We start from the raw sequence: 19793 nt of genomic DNA on the forward strand, positions 1-19793 counted from the left end.
GAAGGAGGATCTATACACCAGACGACGATGGAGGCAAGTGCAGTACATCTCCGACATCTTCTGGAAGCGCTGGTCCAGAGAATACTTGCCCCTCCTACAAGAAAGGCAGAAGTGGCTGGAGAAGAAGAGGAATGTGAAAGAGGGAGACGTTGTACTCATCGTGGACCAGAGGGCTCCAAGAGGGTCCTGGTTGATGGGAAAGGTGGAGAAGACAATCCCCGACGCCAAAGGGTTCGTCCGTCGGGTCCTTGTCAAAACGAAGACCAACACCATAGTGAGACCCATAACTAAGTTGTGTCTCCTGCTCGAGATGGAAGAACCCCATGGACAATAAAGGACATTGTTATTTAGGACATTATTACTTCTACAGTTGTCATTTTTGTAGGCCTCATCTAGACTTGTCTCGGTTGTTTATGTTGGCTTAGGCCTCAGAGAAATGTTTTAGAATATAGAAATGGATTTGTTTAGTTAGGTAATTGTCATCCCCATGATGAGCAATTAGGGGCCGGAATGTTAGTGCCATTTTCCATATTGTAATTGTAATTGTAATTTAGACTCAGATTTAGATACTATATTATTTAGATTCATATTTAGATTTGTTCGTTATAGTGATTGCATAATTGTATGTTATAATTTGCATTGTTTAGAATAATCAGAGGTGAGTTGTGACGCATTGAGCTCGCGCATTGATATATCAACGGGCGGACTTGTTTCACGTGCTCCAGAATTCAGTAAAAGGAACGGAGCGAACTCACTGTTTTCTTCCGTTGTTGAAATACATTACACGCGTAGACTCGTTCTTTCCGTCTAAGAGTGGTAAAACTAATGGAAATGCCAAGAAACATCTACCGATAACACAAAGGGAGTTTTAGCCGCTACAGAAGCTATTTTGACAAAAACAAGTCGTTATATTTGGCAATGGAAGAGCCTGGAGGATGTCCACATCAGGGAGTACGAATGTGATCAAACGTCACACCCAGTCAGTCCCTGAGGGGTCAGGGCTGACGGCGGTGCGGTGGACATTGGGTCACATGCTCAAGAGGGTCTTTGGAGCTCCGCTGACCATCCCTGCTGGTCTGCAGACGTATAAGCGAGACATTCCTGGTGGATCGAGAGAGTGTGTAGACACGAGACGTGTGTGTGTGTATGTGTGTGTGCAGGCTGGCGTCCGTCCTTCAGGTTCTACAGTAAGTGGCTGTCGCTGCTGGGCTCCGTGATTTGTGTGGTCATCATGTTCCTGCTGACCTGGTGGGCGGCCCTCATCGCCTTCGGCGTCGTCTTCTTCCTTTTGGGATACACGCTCTACAAGAAGCCCGGTAAACCTCACACACACAACGCCTGCAACGAACCTCCCGCAGTGTGATGTCACGGAACTAAAACACACGGCCTCTGCTCCTCCTCTCTCCCACGGTGCTGCTCCTCCTCTCGGGGCTCAGCCGTGAACTGGGGCTCCTCGGTGCAGGCGAGCTCCTACAACATGGCCCTCAGCCAGTGTGTCGGTCTTAACCACGTGGAGGACCACGTCAAGAACTACAGGTCAACACCCCGCTGCTATTGTTTGTCTTTTGTTGTCTACATTTTGAACAGGAATGCTGGTTTTGTTGCGTTCTTGGATTTGGAATTTGGGTTGGAGCTCAATATCTGGGGTTGAAGAGAAACAGTCGTCTGTCAAATAGAACTATCAATTTCATTGCATTCATAAAACCTACAATTTAAAGGGTATTGTATTGTAGTCGGTGCAGATTGTGGTCTTATTTCATCTCAATTTAGTTTATTTTGTATAGCCCAATATCACACATTTACATCAGATGGCAAATGCATAATATAAGGAAATGTGCTCTCTCAGTCAATGTAGCACTGAGGAAGCTTTAATGGACTCCATCTACCATAAACACTGATTGGACCTCCAATTAAATGTTTCCTTAAAAGCAGATTTAGTCTCAGAGAAGGTATGATGGTGCACTCTGTACACGATGCGGTCGCAGGACCTCACATCGGACCAGGAACAACAAATAAAATCGCAGAAACACTATTACGGGGAAAAGAGGGAAGAAACCTTCAGAAGAGCAACAGAGGAGGATCCCTCTCCAAGATGGACCAGCTTCACACAGCCAGGTCCAACGGACCCTACGAGACGTGGAGTCTCAAAGACTCCGGGGAGGAAGCAGAGTTAATAATGTGTGATGGAGAGATTAAAAGTCATCCATAAGGAGAGAGAGGAGAGGAGAGAGGTGCTCAGTGTATCCTAAGCGTCCATAAGGAGAGAGGTGCTCAGTGTATCCTAAGTGTCCATAAGGAGAGAGGAGAGGAGAGAGGTGCTCAGTGTATCCTAAGCGTCCATAAGGAGAGAGGAGAGGAGAGAGGTGCTCAGTGTATCCTAAGCGTCCATAAGGAGAGAGGTGCTCAGTGTATCCTAAGTGTCCATAAGGAGAGAGGAGAGGAGAGAGGTGCTCAGTGTATCCTAAGCGTCCATAAGGAGAGAGGAGAGGATGGCGCGGCTGTGTCCAGACGCCGTCGAGGTAGCTCCGCGGAGATTGTGCGCTCTTTTAGTTTTTGTGTTTATTTTTAATGTTTTCTTTGCCACAAACACATCGGCACTAACAGCATACGACCGCAGCACACTTTTGGACATAAACTTTTGCGCAAAACAAGGGTTTTTGTCCACTTTTTCCATCGATCCAGCGTGGCCGGCCGAGATCGTACGAGCGAACCACAACAACAACAGTGGAGCCGCTACTACGGGGGGACGACGAAAACATCGAGGGAAACGGAGCGGAATTCGGAACAGACTGAGAGTTCAAGCCCACCGTCCACCTCTGCCCAGCATCCTTCTTGCTAACGTCCAGTCTCTGGAAAATAAGATGGATGATGTTAGGGCAAGGATCAGATTCCAACGGGACATGAGGGACTGTAACATCTTTTGTCTGACGGAAACATGGCTGACCCCGCTGGTGCCGGATCGAGTCATATGCCCAACCGAGTCCTTCTCTGTTTTCCGTGCAGACAGAACGGAAGAGTCTGGTAAATCTAAGGGTGGAGGGGTTTGCTTCATGACTAACAACAAGTGGTGCAACCCCAAGAACATTAAGACTCTTTCTCGTTCCTGCTCGCCGAACCTGGAACATCTGACGATCTCATGCCGTCCATTCTACCTTCCCCGGGAGTTCAGCTCGGTCATCACCACAGCCGTCTACATTCCACCACAAGCGGACACCGACGTAGCACTATCGGACCTACATGATGTGTTATGTCGGCATCAGAACAAGTATCCCGACGCGGCTGTGGTGGTGGCTGGGGACTTTAATAGGGCAAACCTAAAAAAAGTCATGCCGAACTTTCACCAGCACATTACGTGTGCTACCAGAGGGGAAAGAACGTTGGACCACTGCTATACGCCATTCAAGAGAGGCTACAAGGCTGTCTCTCTCCCTCCGTTCCGCAAATCACACCATGCCGCCATTTTTCTGCTTCCGGAATACCGCAAAAGATCGCGGGAAGCGGTAGTGACGAGGAACGCGAAGCGGTGGTCTGACCAATCAGAGGCTGAGCTACAGGACGCTCTGCGTGTCGTCGACTGGGACATGATCCAATCCAGTTCCAGTGACGTCAGCGAGTTTGCGGAAGTAGCAATGAGCCTCATAGCAACGCTAGCGGACACCATCGTCCCCACGGTAAAAGTTAGGGTCTTTCCTAACCAAAAGCCGTGGGTTGATAGATCCATCCGTGAAGCTGTGAACGCCTGCATTGCTGCCTATAACTCCGGTCTTGTATCCGGCAACATGGACGAGTACAAGGCAGCGGTCTATGGACTGAGGAGGGCGGTGAAGGAAGCCAAAAGGAGGTACCGAGACAGAGTGGAAACACAGATGGAGCAGCGCGACACCAGGCGCCTATGGCAGGGACTACGGACTATCACAGACTACCAGAGCAGACCCGCGCAATGGTGAGTGCCGACGCATCCCTAGCGGACGACCTGAACTCATTTTATGCACGGTTTGAGGCTAGCAACAACAGCGCTAGCTCGCCGGCTAACAACAACACCGTTAGCGTAGCCGAGGTGAGTTCTACCGCTGGGGATGAACACACACTCTCTGTGACCGAGCACAGTGTGAGGAGGGCTCTGTTGAGGGTGAACACCAGGAAAGCTGCAGGTCCAGATGGCATATCTGGGCGAGTACTGAAGACCTGTGCTAACCAGCTAGCTCCAGTGTTCACCACAATATTCAACCTCTCCCTGGCTGAGTCCGTGGTCCCCGCCTGCTTCAAGAGATCCACTATTGTCCCTGTGCCCAAGAATGCTTCTCCTGCATGTATGAATGACTACCGACCGGTGGGCCCCACCTCGGTGGACATGAAATGCTGTGAGAGGCTGATAAAGGACTACATCTGCGCCTTCCACCTTCCTCCATGGACCCGCTGCAGTTTGCTTATCGCCCAAACAGATCCACGGATGATGCTGTCTCCCAGGTACTGCACACCACACTCTCTCATCTGGACAGCCAGAGGGGGCTATGTGAGACTGCTGTTCATTGATTATAGTTCAGCTTTCAACACCATAGTCCCTCCAGACTGGCCGGCAAGCTGATTGAGCTGGGACTGAACACCCCTGTGTGCTTGGATCCTGGACTTCCTGACCGCCAGGCCACAGGTGGTCAGGGTGGGCAGACACACCTCCAAATCCCTCACCCTGAACACAGGATCCCCCCAGGGTTGCGTCCTCAGCCCCCTACTGTACTCCTGTACACACATGACTGTGTGGCCAGGTTCAGCTCCAACACCATCATCAAGTTTGCGGATGACACAGTGGTGGTGGGCCTGATCTCCGACAACGACGAGAAGGCCTACCTGGAGGAAGTTGCTGATCTGTCACTCTGGTGCCAGGACAACAGCCTCATCATGAATGTCACCAAAACTAAGGAGCTGATTGTGGACTTTAGGAGGGTACAACAACAGAGGACGTACTCACCACTGGGGATTAACGGGACTACTGTGGAGAGGGTGAGCGGGTATAAATACCTGGGAGTCCACATCACCGAGGATCTGACATGGTCAACGAACACAGACACTCTGGTGAGAAAGGCAAGGCAGCGCCTCTACCACCTCAGGCAGCAGAGGAAATTTAAAGTTTCCCAGAGGATCCTTCAGTCCTTCTACTCTGGAGCTGTAGAGAGCGTCCTGACAGGAAGCATCACAGCCTGGTTTGGCAACTGCTCCGCTCAGGACAGGAAGGCTCTGCAGAGAGTAGTGCGTTCGGCTGAACGCACTATTGGAACTACACTCCCACCCTGCAGGACTTGTACACCAGGAGGTGCAGAACCAGAGCCGGCAGGATCATGAAGGATCCTCACCACCCCAACAACAGACTGTTTCAGCTGCTGCGGTCAGGCAGGCGCCTCGTAGTCACGCTGCAAGAACAGAGAGACTGAGACGGAGTTTCTTTCCTCAGGCCATCAGGACTGTGAACTCCGACCTCACCAGGACCCCCACATAGACCCACACAACTGCCCCTCTTAGGCACACACACACACACACACACACTTACTGTAAATATTGTGTTGTTTTTTATTGTAAATAGTGTGTACTTGTTGCCCTTGCACATTCCTGCTGAGCATTGCCACTTTCATTTCACTGCACACCCTGTGTGTGTATGTGACAAATAAAACATCTTGAATCTTGAATCTTGAATCTTGAGAGGTGCTCAGTGTATCCTCAGCGTCCATAAGGAGAGAGGAGAGGAGAGAGGAGCTCAGTGTATCCTAAGCGTCCATAAGGAGAGAGGAGAGGAGAGAGGAGCTCAGTGTATCCTAAGCGTCCATAAGGAGAGAGGAGAGGAGAGAGGTGCTCAGTGTATCCTAAGCGTCCATAAGGAGAGAGGAGAGGAGAGAGGTGCTCAGTGTATCCTAAGCGTCCATAAGGAGAGAGGAGAGAGAGAGGTGCTCAGTGTATCCTAAGTGTCCATAAGGAGAGAGAGAGGAGAGAGGTGCTCAGTGTATCCTAAGCGTCCATAAGGAGAGAGGAGAGGAGAGGTGCTCAGTGTATCCTAAGCGTCCATAAGGAGAGAGGAGAGAGAGAGGAGCTCAGTGTATCCTAAGCGTCCATAAGTAGAGAGAGGAGAGAGGTGCTCAGTGTATCCTAAGCGTCCATAAGGAGAGAGGAGAGGAGAGAGGTGCTCAGTGTATCCTAAGCGTCCATAAGGAGAGAGGAGATGAGAGAGGTGCTCAGTGTATCCTAAGTGTCCATAAGGAGAGAGGAGAGGAGAGAGGTGCTCAGTGTATCCTAAGCGTCCATAAGGAGAGAGGAGAGGAGAGAGGTGCTCAGTGTATCCTAAGCGTCCATAAGGAGAGAGGTGCTCAGTGTATCCTAAGTGTCCATAAGGAGAGAGGAGAGGAGAGAGGTGCTCAGTATATCCTAAGCGTCCATAAGGAGAGAGGAGAGGAGAGGAGCTCAGTGTATCCTAAGCGTCCATAAGGAGAGAGGAGAGGAGAGAGGTGCTCAGTGTATCCTAAGCGTCCATAAGGAGAGATGAGAGAGGTGCTCAGTGTATCCTAAGTGTCCATAAGGAGAGAGGAGAGGAGAGAGGAGCTCAGTGTATCCTAAGCGTCCATAAGGAGAGAGGAGAGGAGAGAGGTGCTCAGTGTATCCTAAGTGTCCATAAGGAGAGAGGAGAGGAGAGAGGTGCTCAGTGTATCCTAAGCATCCATAAGGAGAGAGGAGAGGAGAGAGGTGCTCAGTGTATCCTAAGCGTCCATAAGGAGAGAGGAGATGAGAGAGGAGCTCAGTGTATCCTAAGCGTCCATAATGAGAGAGGAGAGGAGAGAGGTGCTCAGTGTATCCTAAGCGTCCATAAGGAGAGAGGAGAGGAGAGAGGTGCTCAGTGTATCCTAAGCGTCCATAAGGAGAGAGGAGAGGAGAGAGGTGCTCAGTGTATCCTAAGCGTCCATAAGGAGAGAGGAGAGGAGAGAGGAGCTCAGTGTATCCTAAGCGTCCATAAGGAGAGAGGAGAGGAGAGAGGTGCTCAGTGTATCCTAAGCGTCCATAAGGAGAGAGGAGAGAGAGAGGTGCTCAGTGTATCCTAAGCGTCCATAAGGAGAGAGGAGAGGAGAGAGGTGCTCAGTGTATCCTAAGCATCCATAAGGAGAGAGGAGAGAGAGAGGTGCTCAGTGTATCCTAAGCGTCCATAAGGAGAGAGGAGAGGAGAGAGGAGCTCAGTGTATCCTAAGCGTCCATAGGGAGAGAGGAGAGGAGAGGTGCTCAGTGTATCCTAAGCGTCCATAAGGAGAGAGGAGAGGAGAGAGGAGCTCAGTGTATCCTAAGCGTCCATAAGGAGAGAGGAGAGAGAGAGGTGCTCAGTGTATCCTAAGCATCCATAAGGAGAGAGGAGAGGAGAGAGGTGCTCAGTGTATCCTAAGCGTCCATAAGGAGAGAGGAGAGGAAAGAGGAGCTCAGTGTATCCTAAGCGTCCATAAGGAGAGAGGAGAGGAGAGAGGTGCTCAGTGTATCCTAAGCGTCCATAAGGAGAGAGGAGAGGAGAGAGGTGCTCAGTGTATCCTAAACATCCATAAGGAGAGAGGAGAGGAGAGAGGAGCTCAGTGTATCCTAAACATCCATAAGGAGAGAGGAGAGAGGTGCTCAGTGTATCCTAAGCGTCCATAAGGAGAGAGGAGGAGAGAGGTGCTCAGTGTATCCTAAGCGTCCATAAGGAGAGAGGAGAGGAGAGAGGTGCTCAGTGTATCCTAAGCGTCCATAAGGAGAGAGGAGAGGAGAGAGGTGCTCAGTGTACCTAAACGTCCATAAGGAGAGTGGAGAGGAGAGAGGAGCTCAGTGTATCCTAAATGTCCATAAGGAGAGAGGAGAGGAGAGAGGTGCTCAGTGTATCCTAAGCGTCCATAAGGAGAGAGGAGAGGAGAGAGGTGCTCAGTGTATCCTAAGTGTCCATAAGGAGAGAGGAGAGGAGAGAGGAGCTCAGTGTATCCTAAGCGTCCATAAGGAGAGAGGAGAGAGGTGCTCAGTGTATCCTAAGCATCCATAAGGAGAGAGGAGAGGAGAGAGGAGCTCAGTGTATCCTAAACGTCCATAAGGAGAGAGGAGAGGAGAGAGGTGCTCAGTGTATCCTAAGCGTCCATAAGGAGAGAGGAGAGGAGAGAGGAGCTCAGTGTATCCTCAGCGTCCATAAGGAGAGAGGAGAGGAGAGAGGAGCTCAGTGTATCCTAAGCGTCCATAAGGAGAGAGGAGAGGAGAGAGGAGCTCAGTGTATCCTAAGCGTCCATAAGGAGAGAGGAGAGGAGAGAGGTGGTCAGTGTATCCTAAGCGTCCATAAGGAGAGAGGAGAGGAGAGAGGTGCTCAGTGTATCCTCACGTCCCCCTCAGCCTCTCAGCCTCTAGCAGCATCTCTAGGTCTCTCCAGGTGAACCTGGTTCAGGTCTCACTATCAGACCATCAAGAGGAAAGTCTTCAGTCTCCATGAGGTGACGGTGCCTCCAGGACTGAAGGTGGAGCTGGTTCCATAAAAGAGGAGGAGCTTGATACCTGAAGGCTCTGGCTCCTCCTACTTTTTAGGACTCTCGGAACCACAAGTAGCCCTGCATTCAGTGAGGCAGCTCTCTAGTGGGAATATACATGTTTCTTGTGAAAACACTGAATTGCTTTGCTGTCGGATGTAAGAGGAGAAGATCCATAATGACTCTTATGACCACTTACCCATATCAGTTAAATATGAAGCTACAGACAGTCCCTGTAGCTTAGCATCAACTCTAAACCATGGCTCACGCCTCTCCCGTCTCCAGCAGCTCTGAACTGTTCCGCCTCCTCCCCTTCCAGACCCCAGTGTCTGGTGCTGACCGGTCCTCCCAGCAGGCGTCCAGCTCTGGTGGATCTCGTCACCTGTTTCACAAAGGATCTCAGTCTCATGATGTGCGGCAATGTCGTGACTGTGAGTCCCACTGAATGTACACAGGGCCCTCTTTGATTGATGTCGTGAGCCGACGGCTGACGTCGTATCACGTTGACCCTGTGCGTGTCAGGATGGTCCCCCTGCAGCAGCAGCGGAGCAGGCGAGCAGCGGCAGCCATGTTTCCTGGCTGAACCAACGGAAGGTCAGGTCCTTCTACAGAGGCGTGGTGGCTGCAGAGCTGCGGTCAGGAGCCAACATGCTGCTGCAGGTCAGACACGGCCACTCGCCTTGTTTATCGCTCGTGTCCAACATTGTGCAACGCCATGCAGTCGGACGCGTGCAGACGTGTCCATCTTTTAGATATCCTTGGTATGTTTAGTGTAGTAGAGGACAGGAGTGTGAAGAACAGCTTAAACCAGGGCAAAGGGCAACACGGACCCGAAGAAATATAATGTTGCCCCTGATATCACGAGGAGAGGCAACACACGCCCCCGTGACTTCCTCTAAAAATTCAGATAATTTCATAGCGTTTTGTTTTGTTCTTTGTTGTGTGTCTTGTGTGTATTGCCTGTGCTAGGTAGGTACACATACACAACATCCAGAAATATTATTTTGAATAAAAATTAAAAAATTAAAAAAAGTTATATGGGTTAATAGTTGTCATAACAATTAATAACCACAAATAAATAAGAATAAAATTGAATATGATTATCTGATTTATGTTTGTTTGTTTTCTGTTCAAAACATCAAAGAAAACACTTTGAATCTGTAAACTACCGCCTAATAGTCTTATTATTGTCTAATAGTCTTATTACTGCCTAATAGTCTCATTATTGCTTAATAGTATTATTACTGCCTAATAGTCCTATTATTGTCTAAGAGTCTTATTATTGCCTAATAGTATTATTATTGTCTAATAGTCTTATTACTGCCTAATAGTCTCATTATTGTTTAATAGTATTAATACTGCCTAATAGTCCTATTATTGTCTAAGAGTCTTATTATTGCCTAATAGTTTTATTATTGTCTAATAGTCTTATTACTGTCTAATAGTCTTATTATTGTCTAATAGTCTTATTATTGTCTAATAGTATTATTACTGCCTAATAGTCCTATTATTGTCTAAGAGTCTTATTATTGCCTAATAGTTTTATTATTGTCTAATAGTCTTATTACTGTCTAATAGTCTTATTACTGTCTAATAGTCTTATTACTGCCTAATAGTCTTATACTGCCTAATAGTCTCATTATTGCTTAATAGTATTATTACTGCCTAATAGTCCTATTATTGTTTAAGAGTCTTATTATTGCCTAATAGTATTATTATTGTCTAATAGTCTTATTATTGGCTTTTTTATGACATTTGCTCATATCCTATCAGCCTAAATAAGTATATTTATTATTTTTGAACAACGGTTAAATGTTATTTCACAAGTTTCAAAAAGTGCCCCAATTTATTTTTAAATGCTCCTGGGTTTCAGTCGATGGGGGAAAAATTGCCCCCTAAAAAACATAAACATGAAACCTTTCTGTCTCCATCCGTCTGTTTCCTCTATGTCCTGCTTTTTATCGTCTTTATTTATTTCATGGCACAGTCTTTTAACGTGTTTTACACTTTTGCTCTTTTAACCGTTGACGTGTTTTGGCCCCTGTTTTTGCCATGTGGTTTTAATTGACTACTCTTACTGCACTTTGTGACATTTTGTCTATGATAAGTGCAAAATAAGTAAACTGTACTCACTTACAAAAGTGATATAACCATCATGCCTGAAACCAAAACATGTACCAAAACATACACAATAATACTTTGGAATTGTGTTGTGTTTTATTCTGTCCATTTTAACATTGTTCTCCCTTATTTTATTTGCTTTGTCTGTAGATTGTACATGTCATCTTATGTTTTTAGGTTTGTTCATAACATCAGCATCATTGGGACTACAGATGAAAAATAGCCTCTTGGCTCACTCTGGCACATTTACTGAAATGTTTTCATGAATGTGCACTGTCCCTTATTAAATAAACCCGACAGCCTGGAATGCACACAATGCTCCATTGACATGAAAGTGACTCTGAGAACCGAGAACACAGCATGTTTACAAACCAGTAGAGACAACATGAGACCGTTAAACATCTCACCTCAGGTGATTACTCGTTATCGGAGAATGAAATCAAGCACACCTTCGCAATTGGATGAAAGCCAGATTTCACCGTGCCCGTTGGTATCAGGTGCGAGTGAGATCAGAGATCCAGGGTGGTCAGTGTCCGAGGCCTGAGGGAGAGGGCGGAGCTCACCTCTTCTTCGTGTGCTATCACCTGTCCACCAGGGGGCAGGTTTGGGTCGTATGAAGCCAAACGTTTTACTGATGGGTTTCAAGAAAGACTGCCGCACACCTCAGGCTGCACACAACTACATAGGACTACTACAGTGAGTACAGTGGGGATTAATACACCCGTGTGTGTGTGTGTGTTTTGTTGCTATTATATTATAATATTCTGCAACTAGAAAGGGCACTCGGTAGAGTGCATACCTTCGCATATCACAAGATTGGGCATTGAATTATGAACATTTTGCCATAAGTTGCCAATTGGATACAAATTGACCGCGCTATGGTAAAAAGAAGATTTTAACCTTTTCATGACCTTGACCTTTGACCCGATCGATCCCAAAATCGAATCAAATGGTCCCCGGATAATAACCAATCATCCCACCAAAGTCCATGTGATTCAAGAAGAGTTTGACTTTTTCATAACCTTGACCTTGACCTTTCACCCGATCGATCCCAAAAACTAATCAAATGGTCCCCGGATAATAACCAATCATCCCACCAAATTTCATGCGATTCGGTTTAATACTTTTTAACTTATGCGAATAACACGCACGCATACAAATACAAGGCGATCAAAACATAAACTTCCGTATTTTCAATGCGAAGGTAATGAAGCTGTCCATGTGTTTCAGTGATGCATTTGACCTGCAGTACGGCGTGTGCATACTGAGGTTGCCAGAGGGACTGGATGTCTCTCATTCATCTCAATCATACGGTGAGAGCCTGAGTTCAAATGAGAGAAAGACGAATGTTCACAACCAGCACTGTGTTCACATCCATCATCGTGTGAGTTACTGAAGACAAATGAACCTTCTAAATAACAAATCCCTCTGTTCTTATTCCAGTTAATCCACGATTAGATGGAAGACAAGAGGGCATAAACACTATGTCTGCCCCTTCTCACTTTCAAACAACAGATATGTGTACGTATATTTATTGGCATATATACTGCGGCTCATAGAGCGACTCCATCCTTCAATCAGAGGATCCCAGACTCTGGTGGTCACCAAACTCCAAATTGCTCTTGCAGGCTGTGATTGGATGTAAATATGTGAATGATGACAAGTATTTTTTAAGCACCAAGCATTTTTTAGGCCTCTGCTCCAAAAAGTGCATACCCAACTAAAAAGGCTTTATCTCTGCCACCACAAGGGCTATTTTAATCATTTTGACATTTGGACCTTTTCAAATTTTTTCTTCTTTTGTTCAGATGTGTACATATCAGTCTATATGTTACTGGGTACGTGTTAATGAACATGGCACACAGAAAAAATATTAAAATGTCAGGTCTGAATTGAAAAAAAGCACTTCCAGGATGATTATATGTTTGGAATGAGGCAGTTGAAAGGTTTAAAACTCTCACAAATCATATTAAAATATGTTAGCATTCTCCTTGCAAAGTTTGACTTTGAAAAAAGTGAAGCAGAATAAAGTTAGAGAGGTTTTAGTCCAACAACAAACTAAAATGTGTCAAAGCGGCCATTTTGGCAGCAATTTTGGCAAATTTGGATTTAAATTTTCTCATGTAACAAACCATATATTTCACTTCTTGATTCTCATGATGTTCAATATATCCAAATACAGCATTTTATAACTTTTGGCACTTTGAGTGGCTGCAAGATTAGAAAATAGATAATACATTTACCATTTCCATAAGGATTAATTTCCTTAAGTATTCTGGCAATTTTAAAACATAATAATGCATTCACGTGATCATGAAAGTATTTAGAATATACTTTTTAACAGAGGACAATAATAGTCCCTGTTCTGCCAACCAAACTCATTGACAACATACTTTATAACACATGTATGTTAATATAACGCTTGTGTAAATGAGTAGAAGTACCAAGTTTACCAACCCTCTGTCACACTACTGACACAGAGATGGAAGCGAGTTCTAGAAGCTATTCAGCCAGACTGGAAGGTAGCAGGGAAGTTGTGCCATAGAGGTGTGTATGTGCAGCTCTGTCATTACATTACATTACATTACATGTCATTTAGCAGACGCTTTTATCCAAAGCATGTCACACCTTGAATTATAGAAAGTGAGCTGTAAAATAAATGGTAAAATATAACAAGTTTGAACTTAAATAAAGTGTGTAAGATTAAGTGTTATCTGAATATCCCTCAATACCGCTCTATACTGTGCACCTGAGGTAGGGATAAAGCACGACACTAAAACAGGAATGCAGGAGGAGGATCTTTACTTGTGATTCAGGCAGGGTCATGAAGGGAATGAGGGACTAACGAGGTGATCAGAGGCAGGTGAGAAGGGTGTGAGGACCAGGTGAAGGGAATGAGGGACTAACGAGGTGATCAGAGGCAGGTGAGAAGGGTGTGAGGACCAGGTGAAGGGAATGAGGGACTAACGAGGTGATCAGAAGCAGGTGAGAAGGGCGTGAGGACCAGATGAAGGGAATGAGACAATCAGGTGAGGATGACAGGATCTGGAATGACAGGAGAGTTCATTAAGCAGGCAGGATGAATATAACTATAAAGGTGAGGAAATCGTGGCAATATATAAAGAATGACATTCAAAAAATATATATATTTTAAATATTACAACATGTTGTTTCTAGAGCAGCACCATCAATGTTTACAGTAGCAAAGTCACGATATGAAGTCATTGGATTTTTTCAAGCAAATATTGTATTACAGTCACAACGTGGTTGTTGTTACTTCCCTCTGTCACTGTGTGTGTGTGTGGCTTTTTAAGCTAACAAAAAAAATAGAGACTTTTAGGTGATTGAACCCTGATTAATACATATTTATGAATATTAGATTACATTTCTACCAAACACTTAAATCTTACACACCTTGTCCTTTAAATACCCAGAAATTCAATAAATTGATGTCATCAAAATGTATAAAAGTAATAACAATCTGTCGTGTGCACAAAAAGCTTCCGCCCCCACTGGAGCCGAGCCTCAGCGCAGCACGGTGTTCCAGAAGAAACAAGGGAAGAAAACCATCGATGTGTACTGGCTGTCTGACGACGGAGGTCTGATCATCCCTCCATCCATCCACCACCTTCTTCTCTTCTCCAAAGAATGTTGGCCGAGGTTTCCTCATCATGTGTGTGTGTGTGTGTGGTTCACCAGGCCTCACCCTGCTGCTGCCCTACCTGCTGACTCGGAGGAAGCGCTGGGCCCGATGTAAGGTCCGCGTGTTTGTGGGCGGAGCTTCAGAAAACAAGGAAGCCCAGAGACAAGAGTGAGCACTCGGGTTCCTTTGTGTCCAATGAAAGGGAAGGAAATGCAGAATTGCATATGGAGACGAAAGACTCGGCTTTTATGTTGCAGAGCAAATCCAGCACAGCGAAAAAACAACAAATCTAATGTAACAAAACACACACAACTTGTTATAACTCATGTTATGGCCACATGGTGTTGACAGAACGATTAAACGTCATGTCATGTTTACACATCCGGCAGCTTGTCCTCTGAGACGAGTCATAAGGTCCGTCGTGGTTGACGAGGCCTTGCTGCGGTTACGTGTGGATCTGTGGGAACATGTTCAACGTCATGTGACAGCTCAGATAGATGTCCGTTCTTTTTTCAGGATGTTGGCGCTGATCAAGAAGTTCCGTCTTGGTTTCCATGACGTCGAAGTTCTTCCTGACATCTACCAGAACCCCCGGCCTGGAAGGTGCCTGCTTCACGTCCACGCCGCGTCCATGTTCTGGTGTTCTGGTGTTCTGATGTTCTGATGTTCTGGTGTTCTGGTGTTCTGATGTTCTGGTGTTCTGATGTTCTACTGTTCTGGTGTTCTGATGTTCTGGTGTTCTGGTGTTCTGGTGTTCTGATGTTCTGGTGTTCTGATGTTCTACTGTTCTGGTGTTCTGGTGTTCTGATGTTCTGATGTTCTGGTGTTCTGATGTTCTGGTGTTCTGGTGTTCTGGTGTTCTGATGTTCTACTGTTCTGGTGTTCTGCTGTTCTGGTGTTCTGGTGTTCTGATGTTCTGATGTTCTGGTGTTCTACTGTTCTGGTGTTCTGGTGTTCTGATGTTCTGATGTTCTCCTGTTCTGGTGTTCTGGTGTTCTGATGTTCTGATGTTCTGGTGTTCTGGTGTTCTGATGTTCTACTGTTCTGGTGTTCTGGTGTTCTGATGTTCTGGTGTTCTGATGTTCTGATGTTCTCCTGTTCTGGTGTTCTGGTGTTCTAATGTTCTGGTGTTCTGCTGTTCTGGTGTTCTGGTGTTCTGATGTTCTGATGTTCTGGTGTTCTACTGTTCTGGTGTTCTGATGTTCTGATGTTCTGGTGTTCTGATGTTCTCCTGTTCTGGTGTTCTAATGTTCTAATGTTCTGATGTTCTGGTGTTCTGGTGTTCTGATGTTCTGATGTTCTGGTGTTCTGATGTTCTCCTGTTCTGGTGTTCTGGTGTTCTAATGTTCTAATGTTCTGATGTTCTGGTGTTCTGGTGTTCTGATGTTCTGATGTTCTGGTGTTCTACTGTTCTGGTGTTCTGATGTTCTGATGTTCTGGTGTTCTGATGTTCTCCTGTTCTGGTGTTCTGGTGTTCTAATGTTCTAATGTTCTGATGTTCTGGTGTTCTGGTGTTCTGATGTTCTGATGTTCTGGTGTTCTGTGGCGGTTGGGATGGGCGTCTCTTCTGCACGCCACACATCACACTGCTCACATCACCCGACGCCATTTTAATCTGTGTGGTTCTAACTCTTTGTCATCTGGACTTTGATTTATTGATTTATTTTTTATTTTTTTGATAAGCGTGATTCAATAACACTACTACGAATACTAATACTAAGAAGAAGAAGGAGGAGGAGGAGGAGAAGTATAAGGAGAAGAAGAAGGAGGAGGAGACGGAGAAGAAGAAGAAGTCATTGATCTGAGGTCCTCTGAAGTGAAAGCTCTTTCTAAAAGAAGCCCAGACAACGGGGACGTTCTCATCCTCATGTGGCAGTCTGAGAGGTGTGGAAGCCCCATTGCATTCTGGGCTTCCACAACTCTCAGACTGTTTTGTATTAATTACAAATGATGGATATGACGTCATCATTCTGCTCCACACCTGATCCTGAGGCCAGTCTTCCAACGGCTCAAAGCTCTCTCACACTACATGTCGACATGCATATTTATTAATAAGGATATACAACAACAACAACAACAACAACAAAATAATGGGTCAATTACAATGTGTTTCCCCAGGGTCAGCGAGTATTAACATGTAAACATGTAAACACACGCTTTCAAAGAAGAAGAAAAACATCATGACACCTTTTTAAAATCATTTTCTCCATGCTTTATTACTAACTGGCAGCAATTACCCATGATGCCTTTCTCTGTGTGCTTCTAGTGTGGCTCAGTTTGAGAACATGGTGGGTCGCTTCAGACTGGATCCACATCTCAAACACGACTCTGACTCACGGACACAGGAGGAGGAGGAGGAGGAGGAGGCGTGGAGGAGGCGTGGAGGATCACGGACCATCATGTGAAGAGGAACCAGGCCAAGGTCACACACACACACACACATGAAACACACACAATCTTAAAATTAATAAACACAGTTAACTGGTTAGCTAGTTACCTGCTCAGATAGTTAACTGGTTACCTGCTCATATAGTTAGCTGATTAGCTCGTTACCTGCTCAGATAGTTAACTGGTTAGTTTGTTACCTGCTCAGATAGTTAACTGGTTAGTTAGTTACCTGCTCATATAGTTAGCTGATTAGCTCGTTACCTGCTCAGATAGTTAACTGGTTACCTGCTCATATAGTTAGCTGATTAGCTCGTTACCTGCTCAGATAGTTAACTGGTTAGTTTGTTACCTGCTCAGATAGTTAACTTTGTAGTTTGTTACCTGCTCAGATGGTTAACTGGTTAGTTTGTTACCTGCTCAGATAGTTAACTTTGTAGTTTGTTACCTGCTCAGATGGTTAACTGGTTAGTTTGTTACCTGCTCAGATAGTTAACTGGTTAGTTTGTTACCTGCTCAGATAGTTAACTGGTTAGTTGGTTACCTGCTCAGATAGTTAACTGGTTAGTTGGTTACCTGCTCAGATAGTTAACTTTGTAGTTTGTTACCTGTTCAGATAGTTAACTGGTTAGTTGGTTACCTACTCAGATAGTTAACTTTGTAGTTTGTTACCTGCTCAGATAGTTAACTGGTTAGTTTGTTACCTGCTCAGATAGTTAACTGGTTAGTTAGTTACCTGCTCAGATGGTTAACTGGTTAGTTTGTTACCTGCTCAGATGGTTAACTGGTTAGCTAGTTACCTGCTCAGATGTTAACTGGTGAACTAGTTACCTGCTCAGATAGTTAACTGGTTAGTTGGTTACCTGCTCAGATAGTTAACTGGTTAGCTAGTTACCTGCTCAGATGGTTAACTGGTTAGCTAGTTACCTGCTCAGATGGTTAACTGGTTAGTTGGTTACCTGCTCAGATAGTTAACTTTGTAGTTTGTTACCTGCTCAGATAGTTAACTGGTTAGTTGGTTACCTGCTCAGATAGTTAACTTTGTAGTTTGTTACCTGCTCAGATAGTTAACTGGTTAGTTGGTTACCTGCTCAGATAGTTAACTTTGTAGTTTGTTACCTGCTCAGATAGTTAACTGGTTAGTTGGTTACCTACTCAGATAGTTAACTTTGTAGTTTGTTACCTGCTCAGATAGTTAACTGGTTAGTTAGTTACCTGCTCAGATGGTTAACTGGTTAGTTTGTTACCTGCTCAGATGGTTAACTGGTTAGCTAGTTACCTGCTCAGATGTTAACTGGTGAACTAGTTACCTGCTCAGATGTTAACTGGTGAACTAGTTACCTGCTCAGATAGTTAACTGGTTAGTTAGTTACCTGCTCAGATAGTTAACTGGTTACCTGCTCATATAGTTAGCTGATTAGCTCGTTACCTGCTCAGATGGTTAACTGGTTAGTTTGTTACCTGCTCAGATGGTTAACTGGTTAGTTTGTTACCTGCTCAGATAGTTAACTGGTTAGTTTGTTACCTGCTCAGATAGTTAACTTTGTAGTTTGTTACCTGCTCAGATGGTTAACTGGTTAGTTTGTTACCTGCTCAGATAGTTAACTGGTTAGTTGGTTACCTGCTCAGATGGTTAACTGGTTAGTTTGTTACCTGCTCAGATAGTTAACTGGTTAGTTGGTTACCTGCTCAGATAGTTAACTTTGTAGTTTCTTACCTGCTCAGATAGTTAACTGGTTAGTTGGTTACCTGCTCAGATAGTTAACTGGTTAGTTAGTTACCTGCTCAGATGGTTAACTGGTTAGTTTGTTACCTGCTCAGATGGTTAACTGGTTAGCTAGTTACCTGCTCAGATGTTAACTGGTGAACTAGTTACCTGCTCAGATAGTTAACTGGTTAGTTGGTTACCTGCTCAGATAGTTAACTGGTTAGCTAGTTACCTGCTCAGATGGTTAACTGGTTAGCTAGTTACCTGCTCAGATGGTTAACTGGTTAGCTAGTTACCTGCTCAGATGTTAACTGGTTAACTAGTTACCTGCTCAGATAGTTAACTGGTTAGTTACCTGCTCAGATAGTTAACTGGTTAGTTGGTTACCTGCTCAGATAGTTAACTGGTTAGCTAGTTACCTGCTCAGATAGTTAACTGGTTACCTGCTCATATAGTTAGCTGATTAGCTCGTTACCTGCTCAGATAGTTAACTGGTTAGTTACCTGCTCAGATAGTTAACTGGTTAGTTAGTTACCTGCTCAGATAGTTAACTGGTGAGTTAGTTACCTGCTCAGATAGTTAGCTGGTTAGTTAGTGATGAATCGAAAACCTTTTTGTCTTGCTTGACTAACTTGTAAACTGTCTCTGTGTGATCCAGTCTCTCCGTCAGATCCGTCTCAGCGAGGTTCTGCAGCTCTACTCCAGGGAAGCCGCTCTGGTCGTGATGTGAGTCCTTCTTCCTGTTAGCGAGAGCGCCTCTTCATCGCAACGCGGTAAGCTAACGGCGCCGCGCGGCGGTCCCCTCATTGAACGCTCTTTGTTCCTATGCCTCCTGACAGCACCATGCCGGTGGGGACCAGAGGGGTGTGTCCCAACGCTCTGTACCTGGCGTGGCTGGACGTCTTGTCACATGATCTGAGACCTCCAGTCCTGTTGGTCAGAGGAAACCAGGAAAATGTCCTCACCTTCTACTGCCAATGAAATGTCTCCATGACACCAATAAACACATTCTGGCTCACAGACTCGCCCGTGTCCTGACATGTTCATCTTGATCATCCATCTTTCATTTAAACACGTCAATACCTTGATGACTCTTGATCATCTACCATCTCATTCATCTATCATGTGATCACAATGTTCCGGCCCTTTAATTCAACAAATGCATGATGACCACGTGTAGGTCCTGCACATGTAGGGAGTACATTTTAAAATAAAGCCCTTATTAAATGTAATTGTTTTTGTAAAACATTATTTGTAATGATTATGAGCACAACACAATGTGAGTTACTCAATCAATCAAACTTTTATTACAGACTCAAGGTCCAGAAAGTGTACAGATTGTAAAGCCCTCTGGGGCAAATTTGTAATTTGTGATAATAAACCAGCCTGCAGTCTGATCTGATACATTTTTAATTGAGGAACATTTAAACTGGTGTAA

General features: G+C 45.1%; 1 protein-coding gene across 1 annotated transcript in view; it reads left to right on the forward strand.

The window, feature by feature from the left end:
* The window catches only part of LOC130195671 (solute carrier family 12 member 3-like), a 32413-nt gene extending 13077 nt beyond the window's left edge, over nt 1-19336 (forward strand). The window contains 14 exon segments of the mRNA XM_056417339.1: nt 1161-1316; nt 1437-1536; nt 8818-8945; nt 9040-9158; nt 11215-11315; nt 11850-11932; nt 12063-12140; nt 14120-14218; nt 14319-14430; nt 14779-14865; nt 16529-16619; nt 16622-16684; nt 19014-19081; nt 19195-19336. Of these exon segments, the coding sequence (XP_056273314.1) occupies nt 1161-1316; nt 1437-1536; nt 8818-8945; nt 9040-9158; nt 11215-11315; nt 11850-11932; nt 12063-12140; nt 14120-14218; nt 14319-14430; nt 14779-14865; nt 16529-16619; nt 16622-16684; nt 19014-19081; nt 19195-19336 (1427 nt within the window).
* The last annotated feature ends 457 nt before the right edge of the window (nt 19337-19793 follow it).

This window comes from Pseudoliparis swirei, chromosome 6 (genome assembly GCF_029220125.1).
Source record: "Pseudoliparis swirei isolate HS2019 ecotype Mariana Trench chromosome 6, NWPU_hadal_v1, whole genome shotgun sequence".
Classification (NCBI taxonomy): Eukaryota; Metazoa; Chordata; class Actinopteri; order Perciformes; family Liparidae; genus Pseudoliparis; species Pseudoliparis swirei.